Consider the following 13561-nt stretch of genomic DNA (forward strand, 5'->3'; position numbering starts at 1 on the left):
ACCTCTCTTTAGTTTTTTTACACTTTTATGGAAGTCAGACTGGCACACATTTAATCATTCTACAGGAAGAGAATCAATCAGATATGAAACTTTAAATAATCAGGTCTCTGCTTTTTCACATATTTCTTGTCAGTGGAGAGGGAAAAACATGTACGAATATGGACTAAACAACACTGTGATTTTACATCCCCAAAAACGAGGATTTATTTTGGATCCTCAGGCGTACACATGGGGCTCAAACTGCCTCGACGCCCGACAGTACGCTGACATGCTGACAAAGTGTTTCTGATGCAAAGAGTTTAATCCAATTACAGCATTTCCCAAATAAGGACCACGGAGTGGAGGGTGGGGTTAGAGGGAGGAGAGCGAGGGTGGAGCCTCAGATCAGGTCTATCGCAAAGAACAAAATGGCCGACTGTTTAGGTAGCTAAAAAGTATTTTTTGAATTTTTTTTTAAAGGCACGAGGAAAGCATGTGACATCCACACAACGTATTCAAGTCACAGGAAGCAGCTCTGCTCCAAATGTGTAGTAAGAGCAGAAGTTTCAGGAGCGTTGTCTTTTCTGGTGAAGGTTTAAATGCAGATATACATTTTACATAAATCTTACTTCACTTGAAACATCATTTTTTGAACTTTATAACTGAAAAGATCAATTATGAGAAGCACCTAAGTAAATGGGCAAAAACTGAAAAATAGTTCTGAAAAATAAAAATCAAGAACACCAAAAATGTTCAAAAGTTGCAGCCTTGTGAAGTAATCCTTATCAAATTTCTAACATTTAGTGTTGGAAATAAAACTAGAAAATAAACTTGAGAGGTTTAATAAAATAATTAAATCTAGTAAACATCTTGGAAATTCCCACCCCTGTTTAATGTTACGTTTGTGTACCATCTGTCTGCACTCTCTCACTTACTTAAACGACTTCAGATCTCTTTCTAGACCACCCCCTCTTTCTTCCTCCTCCTCGTTCTCCCCTCAGTGCCATAATCCGGCCCCCTTTTCCCATCAACATTCATTTTTCATTTTCATTCATTTTTCATTCAAAGTCTCTCTCGTGCTCCCTTTTCTCTATCCCGGGCTGATAGCCAATAACAGTAGGCCGGGAGTCTCTTAGCGGATTGAAAGTAGTAAATGGTCTCTGTCACACACACACACACACACACACACACACACACACACTGAGGGATGCCTGTTGTTGGCGTCCTTTCTTGAGTTGCATAATTTCTGCAGGCTCGATTCTGACTGAGTGTGTTTCCTTGATTCTGTGTGTGTGTGTGTGTGTGTGTGTGTGTGTGTGTGTGTGTGTGTGTGTGTGTGTGTGTGTGTGTGTGTGTGTGTGTGTGTATTTAAGATGCCCTAAGCCCTGATTCACACTTTACAAACCAACACACATGGTTTTAACAATCTGGAGCGGCAGGAAATAAAACAAAAAACAAAACCTTCCTTCTCTATTAAAGTCTTCCTCACGCTGACTTTCTGATGCCCTCTTTCTGTCCCTTTCTCCTACTCACACACACAAATACACACAAACACGTACACACACAGCTACAGCTTAAAATCATCTATACATGCCGCAAACAGGCGTGATATCCCATGCTTCCCTGGGCCTCCCTTCTTCTATAATATGTGCCAAACAGAGAAAAGCGGGCAAGATGAAGGCCAGGCCAGCAAATTCACCCCCTCCAAACACACATCGACACATCACACACACATTGGCCTGATCTCCCCCCCCCCTTCTTCTATCCCTCCATCCCTACTGTGGTGCTTGTCAGATGTCATTACATCACAGGACAACGGAGGGAGAAAAAGAGAAATGGATGGGGACAGAGAGGAGGAAGGTCGAGGGTGAGAGAAAGTGTGTGTGAGAAAAAGAGAGAGAGAGAGGTGGTAAGTGGACACAGGAGGACAAAAAATGGAGCTGGGTGGACAGAGACAGAGCGTGGTCTTTAGAGGGGGTTTAAAAGAATGGACACTGGGGTCAGTGATTGAAGATGAGGTTTTTTTTCTTCTTCTTTTTGTGAAATGAGGCGCAGTGATCAGTGGACGAGTTGGACTGATTGAATTAGAGTCAATGTCTTCACTTTTGAAAATCAGTGAATGTAAGCCAACAGGATTCACCAAAAACTGTAACACTCTGAAGAAAAACATAAAATAATGTAATACTATTACTAACCCCCATCATTGATCTGGATTAACTAGCTGAACTGCCGCTTTAACATCTGATTATTAAATAGTATTAGACACAAAACCAAACAAAGTTAAAATAAACTAATTGTCTGTAAAAAAAATACCCCAAACATTTCAAATGAATCCATCAAAAGGAGGTTTCTCTAATACAGGCACCAAGGTTACAGTCATGAACTTAATGAAGAGAGAAAGAGTGTTTCCCCACGATGCCCAGAAGTCTTTTTTTTATCTGACTGATCAGACTGAGTGTGTATTACCATCAAATGTTGCATTGTGTTTTTTTTTTTAGAAAATAATTATATTGGACACTACATTTTCCTACTTCAATTAAAATGATGGGTTTCCATTTTTCCCTGTGTGTAATTCTGCAGCACATTTCTGAACATTTACCGTTATAGAGATGCACTAACTTTAAATCAGACACAAATACAGACCATAATAACTAAGGGCAAATCCATTTGGCATGAGAATCACAGGTGTTACCATCTCTTGTTTAATTAGAAAAATAATATAAATTAAATTATCATGATATTAATATTTGTTCCTAGTTAAGCATGAAAGCCCTCCACAGGTAAGCAGCGCTCACACTGCAGCAGGAAGTCACCTGAATCTGATTTTTTGCACCTGCGCGACTCATTTTTTTTATGACCATGGGAACAGCACAAGTCTCATGGAATCAGATCTTTTCAAATCAGATCTGAGACACTTTTTAATACATGGATTCCCACAGGAGTCGGATGCAGGCCACGTTTTAAAAGCAATGTGAACAGCCAAACAAAAAAAAAAAATCTGATCCGAGCGAAAAATCTGAATCGAGCGTTAAGGCTTGCAGTGTGAACGCAGCCCTAGAGTAACTTAATGAGAAAACAGAATCAACACAAGGTCAGGACACACACATTTCACACATAATTAACATGCAGTGGATTAATAATAGTGCTGAGAGATTTGGTGCGGAAGACGCCTAATTAATGTGCTTTGGTTTATTTGTGTTCCCACAGGTTATCTGCACTTAAGCTCAAAGACGCCAGAGATGTGTGTGAATTGACAGATGAAGTGTTTGTGTGTGTGTGTGTGTGTGTGTGTGTGTGTGTGTGTGTGTTTAGTCTCACATGTGGGGAGGCTGTGCTGGTTAGCGGCGCGGTGGCAGTGAACGGAGAGGGAGGGGCCAGCGAAGGTGTGGGCTGCTGTTGCTGTGACAACTCAGAAGTGGCTCCACCCACAGCGACAGCTCCCGTCCCTGACGACGACGCATCCGCACAAGAGAAAACACCACCTGTGGAAAAATCAGAGGGAACAGTAAATATTTCATCATTTTTAAAAAAAATACCTTGAATGAACAGTTTCTGACAGATTGATATTAAAGACACACGATTATAACGGAGGAAAATTAAAGGAGTAAATAAAAAGTGAATGACGGTTGATGTAGCTGTTTCAGGGTCCTGGTATTGTGCAAAGAAGGTTCACTGTTACGGCTTCGTACAACACTAATAATTAAGAATTCATGTTAAAGTAGCATCTGTGAAACACTGGTTGCTGCAAAACATACCTTTATAAACCTTATTGTTCACTAAATGCATTTTGTAATAGTGAAAAAGCTGTGGATGTTTCTTCATGTAATATCCCCGTCACTTCCTGTACAAGTTGAACTCATCCATTTAAAACGACCAATGACGACTTTTCAATTAAACACATTTCACCTGCAGCCGTATTTACCATTTTCCTGGTGTCTTTTGTTTCTTAGATGAAAGTAATATAATATAAAATTCTAAAAAACAGCACAAGTCCATGCAGACAAAATGCCATTGTTAGAGCATGGATCATTAACAGGGAACATGAACAAAAGTTGCAACATTTTTGGCTTAATACACTGAGTGAATTATTATGAATTAGACAATAACTGTAATACATTATTAAGATCATAGAACTGCCTGAGTATGTCATCAAGTCATTCATTAATTTCACATTAGTTAAAAAGTTGATATAAACTTGTGACGTGTGTAGGCACTGAAAAGCTGACACTAAGTGGAGAAGTCTAATCATTCAGATTAGAGTTTATCATTATGAGCAGAGGAGGACAATACATTCTCTGTTCATTTTTGCTCTTCAAACACATTTAGATAAAACATGTTATTTTATTTACTAATTCATGAATGAAAATTTTGTAGCGAAAAAATACAGTGGTTGTAACTAACCCACTTAAATATATTGCTCCGTTTTCACACACCCACACGCATGCTCCATTCACTTATCTCTTAGCTCTCTCTCTCCCTCCCTTCCCTCACCCCTGTGCTCGCCCACTAACCACGGATAAGCCCTGCCCCTGCCCCCCTTTGACCCCAGCAGAGGAGGAGGAGGGGTGGAGGGCCCCTCAGCCCCACAAAAGCCTGAATGGCTCAGGGCAGCAACACATTCACAAGGGGAACAAGAGATCTTTGTGAAAGGAGGGGAGGGGTGGAGGGAGAGAGAGGGAGAGCACGAGAGAGAGACATAGGAACACTACATGGCCCTACATACTATTTATAACGCTTTGTAATATGCACCAGAAAAATTGATACCCAAAGCAGGGCTGCAGTGACTCAGGGGGCACAAGCTGCTGCGAGATTTTTAGCAGCTGGATTAGAGGCCAAACCAACAGTTTATCAGAGTTTAGCTGGAAACGAGTCGCACACAAAGGGATGGTGCAGAAACAGTACCAGTAACAGCAGATACAACAATGAGCTTCATTTTATGAAATGTTTCATTTCTTATATATGAACGGAGAGATTATTTAAATGGCTCAAGAGCAATGCATGGCTTGAAAAAAAAAAATAATAATAATACAATTTTGTTTTTTTATTAATTTAAAAAATTAATCAATCAATTTCCATCGAGTTTCCACAATTTGATTTTGCCCTGCAGCTACTTTTTAAGCGTGCAGGAAATATAAGAGGGAGTTAAAATGTGAACGCTTTTCATAAACATTTTTAAGTTCTATTTCATAAATGTGTTTTTTTTTTCTGCCTTCTGACTTTTTAAAAATACATATTGTCATTTATAGTTGAAATCTTTCTTTCTCCAAATATAGTTATTTTCAGGTTTGTGCTTAAAATTGGCTGACATGCTCAACAAAAGAATCTGCTATTCTTCAAAGAAATTCAAAAACCTGACGAATAGATGTCGGCATACAAACAATCTTTCTAATTCTGGTGGGAAAAATATTACAAAGAATAGATTCAAACTAAAAGAAACCATTTTTTAAGTTTTTTTAAATTGTGTCTGGATAGAAAGAGAAGAGACAGAGCAATACCACACACACACACACACACACACACACACACACACACACAAACATGAGCCCACAAAACTTCTACCCTGTCCATGTGATCAATAACATTAAGCCCCTGAAGCACAACTGCCTCCACTGCTCGACCTTCCTGCTCCTTTTCCCTTCCTGCCCAGAACGTCTGCTCGGTAAGCCTCAAAAATATCCACCTTGATTAATTCAAGATGGAATTATCTCCATAGGAAATCCACGGTGTCTATTTAGAGAGGGTTAATACAATGTGAAAACAAAGTGGATGACATCATACATGACCATTATTAACTAGTTAATCAGAGTTTTGACTCAAAGCTACCTAAGAAGCCGAATGCTGGAGCCCTCTGCTTGTTTTCTTTTTTCCCGCTGCAGACGGTTTAATCATGTTTTTAAAACAGAAGACGGAGACAAACAGTGCATACCATCGCAGCAAACAAAAGACATCTATCATTCTACCATCAAAGACAAACAGAAATGTATTCAAACATAAAAGCTATGTGTAGAGGTAGAAAACCACATTAGGAGACAGTCAATGTAAATGATTGTATGTGGCTGAGCTTGTCCATGTGTGTGTGTGTGTGTGTGTGTGTGTGTGTGTGTGTGTGTGTGTGTGTGTGTTTGCATTTCTCCCAAACCCTATGTAAGATTTTTACAGGCTGATAAAGCAACATCACTACCAATTTGAAAAGACAAACAAATTCAAGCGTCTCTGTTATTCTGAGTCGTTAGAGGGTTTTAAAAAAAAATTAGATTCAGGCTACAAACTCAGCAGTGACCAGCGTCGTGTTAGTCAGACTCAAAATATTCACTTTCCTGAAGCATTTCTTTGGCACGGTGTGATGCTAAAGAACACACACTTATTTTCTTTTGTACATGAAAGAGCTGTCAATATGAAATTGTTTGCGAACCAATTTTCAGATTTTTTGGTTTTGAGGTTTTCTGAATGTGTGTGTGTGTGTGTGTGTGTGGGTGCCTGTGAGAGTGTGTGTGTGGATATGCACATGCGTTGTTTTTCTCTTTAGCTACAAGTGTTTAATAATCTGTGTATTTGTGTTCCATTGTTAACACTTTGTAAATATAGTGATTCAAACTAAATTGCAGAACACAAAAAATGTAAAGCTAAATTTAAAATAGAAAAAAAGTGAGATTGTGAACAAAGCATTTTTTTTGAAGTATCAATAAATCTCCAATTAACCTTTTCAAATGCAGGAAATGTTTTATTCTGGACAGATGAAAATATGTGTTTCCACCTAATAACTTCTAATACAGTAAGGCTGAATTATATATATGATATATCAGATATATTTGATGACTAACCGAGTAGCTTAATTTAAATTCAAATGAAATGCATTTCACTGAATATCTCTCTGGTTTTCACAACTTCACATCACATTTTATTTTTGCAGTGAGCGCAAGAGGCTGATAATTATGATTTGACTTTAAAAAGGAAAAAAGTCTCAGCTCAGGGTATTACAAATATAAATAAAATATTGGCAATGAAAGCAGGAATAAGCACAAATAAGCATCTCATGGGTTGTTTTTTTTTCACACACACACACACACACACACACACACACACACACACACACACACACACACACACACACACACACACACACACACACACACACACACACACACACACACACACACACACACACACACACACACACACACACACACACACACACACACACACACACACACACACACACACACACACACACACACACACACACACACACACACACACACACTGACTGAACTGAACTGAATACATTCACGTCCACCAGGCATCTTTCCTCCCCCACACATGAAAAGCACTGCACTCTACCAGCTTGTCCGTCCCATCAGTGACCCCCCTGCCGTCAAACATTAACCTAACCAAAATCTAACCCCCTACCTCCATCTCTCCAACCTCACACACATATCTATCAGGCTAACTATCTATCTATCAGCGCAGTGGAGTCAGCAGACAGGATGGAGGGAGGGGGGGTAAACGTCAAGATCCTCCCCATTACTGCCCTGCATTAACCCTTGGCTAAATATTTACAGTAGTAAGGAGAACACACGCTCACCAGACAGACACATACATTTAACACACAGCCATTCATAACCACCACTGTTTTGTTTTCCCTATCTGCTTTCACCAGCTGCGGTCAGAAATGCCGCCAATGCTGCAGGGAAAAGCACCAAAAAACTGAGATGGACGTGGAATCACAAACAAAATTATCCTCAACCACCACGGCTGCAAAAAATTATATTCAGAGCGTTTACAACACCAGACCTCAGGTCTGAATTATTGTCTAATGCTTAAAGCTGTAAAACTATAAAATATCCAACAAAGACTTTGACAAGGTTTGAAAGCATGATGAGTATCATATGTATTTATGGTAAGACAATATTTGGGTCTAGAATGAATTTCTGTAAATTCACACTTCAGCCTTTAAATACAGGGTAATATTTCAAAAACTAAATCTGGGTTGAAGCCACATTGCCATGAAATAACTTTATCTATGCACCTGAAGGCAAATGCAAGCACACAAAAACAACATCAGTCTTCTATTGTTTCAAGTGATTTAAGTTTATACCTATACAATAATTTTTAAATGAAGCTTAAATAAGTCAGTAAAACCATAGCAGGCATTTAATATTAGATTAGAATTAGTCTGTTGTTACACACTCACTCAGCAACCACAATAAACTCATACTTTATAAACAACACTACAGTCAACTATAATGTATTTAATAGATGCTCCGATGGTTTCAATGTTAATATGTCATATATTTTAACAATCACTGATTTGAAGATTTCACAAAAAAGACATTTTACAGATGTTATAAATCATTCTTAAAAGAGAATTTTGAATTGTGCAGTCTTATTTTAGAATTCAAAAAGAGCCACAAATACAAAAGGCCCAGTAAAATACAAAGAGACATGAGGTCTCTAATTCAAGAAACGTTGTGAAAACTATTAACACCGGAACAAATCAGAATCAGATCTGCTGATCCTAATGATTAGTATGGATATTGGTTTAATTAGAAAAATTAACTTCTTAATTTTCATCAGGAATTGGAACAGTGCAAACATACGTACACATGCAGCTTCATAAAGCATCAACAGGTGAGACGAGGAAGCAACAGACTGCAGGTAAGAGAGAGCAGCAGAGCGGCAGGAAAGAGAAACAAAAGGGTGGTAATTCTACGAGAAAGGGGAGATGTGGGCTCTGTAGGGGCTGTACTGAGCCATTTCCATCAGCAGAGGGGAACTCCAAAGCATAAAGACAGTTGCCAAGCAACTGAACACGATGGAGAAAAAAAAAAAAAACATACCGGCCGCTTCCACGTGTGAGCAAATAACACATGGACCCCGCACTCTGACACACATACACAGGCACACACATGCAAGCACACAGGGAGCCAATTACAAAGGTGTGTCAAATCCTTGCCATTTGTGATTGGTAATGTAAATACTTTGCTGCACAGAGGCGATCCTCAAACATGTGAAGGCTGGGCAGCTCCACAAGTCAGGAGCTCGACATGAGGAACAAAACAACTGCTGCAACAAAGCCACGCACAATCCACTTCCCTTTTAATATTTTTCATCACTACGGTGAGCACAAAGGGACACACCTGTTTGACTAACTAATTCATGAATAAAACCAGCCTGTTTCCTCATTTAAGCTGCCAACTACATTTATGGTAATTTGCTCATCAGAACAAAATTATAAGGATACATTTCTAAACGGGGGGTCTGAGAGTAATTCTCACGATGAGATCTGTGAGGACATTGTTGTGTTTTGTGTGTTAACGTGCTGTGTCCTCCTCACCTGGACCAGTGGTTGTGGAGCCGCAGTTTTGTAGACTCCCATTCCTGAGGAGTGATGGGGACTTCTGAATCCCACCACTGACCCCCATGACCCCCAGCCCCCTCTCTACTCCTCCTCCCACCACCCCCAGCCCTAATCCACTGCTGGAAACCAAGCCTGGCCGGCCTGAGAGCGTTGAGGATGTAGAGGTGGCAGGGGAGGCAGTGGAGGAGGAGGTGTTGGCAGTGGAGGAGGCGGCGAGAGTCAGGGAGGGAGCCGGCTCCAAAGGCTTCACATCAGTGGCAAAGCAAGGTCCAAATCTGTTTCGCCAGTTGCCCTTCTTTTTCTTTTTCACCCCGTCCTCCCCTCCTCCGGCGGCGGCTCCTCCGATCCCCGGCCCTGAGCTGGAGGGCGGGGGCCGTTTGTAGCCAGTGGACCCACTGAGGCTTGTCGTCTCGCTCGTTGTGTGACTGTGGGAATTCTCATACAGCTTCCCGCCCACTGAAATGATAAGAAAGCAGAACGGAATATTTAAGTGTAGAGCCTGCAGTCTCTAGGTGTTTTGTTTTTGTTGGTTGGCCTCAAATCCATCAAAGGATCTACTTTAGGAGGAAAGCACATTCTGTTTGATTATTTCTTTTATAAATAGGGATTCAAACTAAACGTAACTCTAATTATGTTCTGTTCCGTCTGAAGAGCACTCCAATGACGTGCTGTTTACTATCATTGAAGTCTTTTTTCCCCCAGAAGAAAGCAAGAAAATATTCACATTTCCAGGATTTTGTACTCTTCATTTGTAGACATTTATTTGTCATTTTGTGAAATGAATGGCAGACAGATCTCGAGCGATTAAGTTGCAGGATCTGGAAAAACTGGCACAGCAGAGGTCGAGATATCCAGATTTTATGGTCTAAAAATGGGACAAGCTAAAAAAAAAAATTACTGGATCCTACACTCCCTAGAATATAGCATGTCTAGTGTCCCTAGTTAAACCCTCCATACTTATTCCAAGGTTTAACAAGTGGCATGTGATAGGACCTTAAGAAGAGTATTCATATATTTTCATTGTTAAATTAGTGGAGAATCTGAAATAAAACCTGCTCTATAATAATGCTAAAAACGTCATTAGAACATGATTTTAACTGTATACCTCTGTTCCTTAAAAAGGCGGGTTATTCCTCTGTAAATTGCATCTCACAAACATTCCTTTAAAACTATGGCATTGATGATTCAACAAGAGTTTCAGACTTGACCGAAAGACAAAAAATGTTTAAATAAGGCTAGAAGTGACCATTATCATTTGGTACCTGCAGATGCTGTAGTGGCGGACATAAGAGAACCAAAAAGTGTTGTGGTTCCCTCTGACGTTCCGCCCTCTGAGCTTGGCTTAACAAGGCAGCTGCTGAAAGACGGCGGGGAGGAAAAGGTTGTCCCGCCCCCTGGACGCAAGGATGGATCTGAGAAACTTAAGAAGTCTGAGGAGGAAGAGGCTGACGCCGTCTTGCTGGCACTCGTCAACAGAAGCCCTGCATTACAGAGGGACAGAATGTAAAGAGATAAAAATGAGACAAAAGGCACAAGTGGGAACAAGACTTTACAGATGGAAGTTTCCATTTGACTCCCCTCTCCATCATCATGGGAGCAGCACAAAGGGATGTTCAATATGAGCATTTTATCTGCTCTCCCACTCTTTATCAGTTGTACAGTCAGTCCTCCCTCATCACATAGTCCTCCCATGTAACACACAAACTGCCCTGAAAGCAGACAAATAAATGGATTCTCACAGACACGCACAAACACACCTGACAGGGGCTTCAAGGTTCTGATAGTACAAAACACATGAGCTCAGTGTAAGCACTGACTCCTTTCAGGTCCTGACCTCTCCACATGTTCTTTCTTTTTCTGTGTTTGTGCCTGTGTGTGGGTGTGTGTTTGTTGGTTTTTTCCCAGACAAGGCCCCCGATTACAGGAGCCAGAGGCCAGGCAAGACGAAACACTGTTATCACGGCCACGTTCAAAAGTCTGGTGTCTGGGCAAAATCTAAAAAATACTCTGCACACGTACACACACCATCACAGTATTATTTAAGTCTTAATAACGCTGTTTTTGGTGGGTGGGCAGTCTTTGCTTTTCCATTTACTACAGGGTTAATTCCCTATTGTGGGAACATTTTAATACAGGAAAATCTGCAGCCATCAATTCACCTTGGTGGAACGGCCCAGTGGAAGCAGAGGCAGATGTGGAAGAAGTTGCCATGGTGACCACAGCGGAGGGTAGGGGTTTCCCTGAGGAGGTGAGCGACTTGCGGCCGCCCCTCTGTCCCACGGCATGAGTCGCCCCGCTGTTCTTCTTGCTCTTAACCTCAGATGCCACCTTCCCGACATCTGCAGCTAAGCCGTCTTTGGAGCTGCTGCCGGAGTGAACGGACGAAACTTCCTGAAAGTTGGCGTTGGTAAAACGGGCGCTGCCATCGTCCAGCCGTTTCTGTGAGGATGCTGGCAGGGAAGGGACTCCTCCTCCAGAGCTGCTGCTGTTGTAGGGCTGGAGAAAGGAGGTTTTAAAGGAGGAGGAAGAGTGAATAAAAATGGTTGAACGTTAAGGGAGGACAGGGAAGCACCAAAACAGGGAAATACAATTAAAGAAACAATGCAGGTGAACAAATTGCAGAGGACCAAAATTGAAAGAAAAAAAAAGTCAAGCAGCCACCACTGCTGTAAAATCTGACCCTCTCTGTCACGATTCACCAAAACAAAGGAGTGAAAAGAAGAGGAGCGAGCTCACCTTTTCTGGGACCATGATGTTGGGAAGGACGAGGGAGGGAGACATGTCCATGGAGGTCTTCTTGTGTTTCGGTTTGTGCCTGTCACGCTCCTTGTGTTTCTAAGAGAAGAGAACAGAAAGGAGAAACAGATGAGTGAAGCTGCTTAAGACATGATACAGGGAAAAGAGGAATAAAGACAGACACAGAAAGGAAAACAGACCTCCTAAATCCTTATTTTATAGCTCTGTGCATTTTAGGAACATTGGTTACATACTGGAGCACATACGCATGTGTTCAGTGAAAGATTATAGCTAAAGAAATGGTAAAAATAAAACAAACTAAAGGTAGGAGTTATTAGGGTACAAGAACAGAAGAGGGAGGATGTGTGTGGTAGACAAAAACAGAGATAAAAAGAAAGAGCATTACATTTCAAAGGCTCAGTGGGAGATGAAAGCTTAGAAATCCACAAACACAAAGAGAGTGATGGAGGAGAGATAAAAAAACCGGGCAGGAGGAGACAGGAATTCAGCCTGCTTCAGTTTAGAGCACAGTGTGTCTAAGTGACTCGCACTGAAGCACACAAGGTCTCAATGTTTCATCCAATCATATCTTGCTTCTTGGACGATCACAGCTCAATTTACACCCTGGCTATCACACGCGCCGCCACCCTCCTATCGCACCCCCGAGGTGGCGACTGGGTGCCAACGCATTTACACCTCACATGCACGCCCCGCACGCTGACACTTCTGCACGTGCATGTGAGCAGACAGGTGCACGTACACTCAAACACTTACATGGACAATTACATGTAGTGCAGGCTCACATCCACACCCACTTTCAAAGAAAGCTGGTTAAAATATGCAGCGATCTTGAGACGGCATGGGACTCAACATGCTTGTAAGGCTCGGTGTTGAGAAAATCTTAGAAACACAAGACCCCCCCCCCCCCCCCCCACCGCCCACCGCCACCCCCAAGCGCTCTTTTTTCACCCCCCGGGGTCTCATGGAGGATCGATTGCCTGGAGGCTGGTGACAGTTTAGCCAGACTTCCTCTACGAGTGGTGGTTAACAGACATCATGAGCCAAATCCGGAGAGAGCAGCTCCACTGTAACCTCTCTGCACACTGCTTCTTCCGCTTACGCTAACACTCTTTAGTTAGGGCACAAATATTGCAGCTTTCCGTGTATGTGTCGGTTTCTGGTTTTTATTTTGACTAACTGATGCAAATATCCTTCTTTTTCTTTGTTTTTGTACAAAGACGCTTTGAAGCAGTTAAAATCAGCTTATTCCACCGTCTCATTTTTTCACAATCCTGAAATATGAAAATGTTGAGCAGCTGTTTGCAAAGTAAAATAAAAACTTTTCAGGATACTAATTGCTATCTAAAAAAGACTTCTGTGAGACTGCACAGCATGAGTTTCTCGTGATGAGCCTACTGGCACATCACTGTGTCTTAAAGGAATCTATCCCCAGGTGAATATCTTTTCATTAATCAACAAATATTTGAC

The 13561-nt window shown here is 41.3% G+C and overlaps 1 protein-coding gene across 5 annotated transcripts in view; it reads right to left on the reverse strand.

Moving 5' to 3' along the window:
- The window catches only part of mllt10 (MLLT10 histone lysine methyltransferase DOT1L cofactor), a 46594-nt gene that overhangs the window by 11438 nt on the left and 21595 nt on the right, over positions 1-13561 (reverse strand). For all 5 annotated transcript variants that reach the window (XM_061064816.1, XM_061064821.1, XM_061064819.1 and 2 more), the window contains 5 exons: positions 12074-12172; positions 11497-11833; positions 10600-10818; positions 9314-9793; positions 3298-3461 (listed from right to left, as the gene is read on the reverse strand). In XM_061064816.1, the coding sequence (XP_060920799.1) occupies positions 3298-3461; positions 9314-9793; positions 10600-10818; positions 11497-11833; positions 12074-12172 (1299 nt within the window). The remainder of the gene's footprint in view (positions 1-3297; positions 3462-9313; positions 9794-10599; positions 10819-11496; positions 11834-12073; positions 12173-13561) is intronic.

Source organism: Labrus mixtus, chromosome 19 (genome assembly GCF_963584025.1).
Source record: "Labrus mixtus chromosome 19, fLabMix1.1, whole genome shotgun sequence".
Lineage (NCBI taxonomy): Eukaryota > Metazoa > Chordata > Actinopteri > Labriformes > Labridae > Labrus > Labrus mixtus.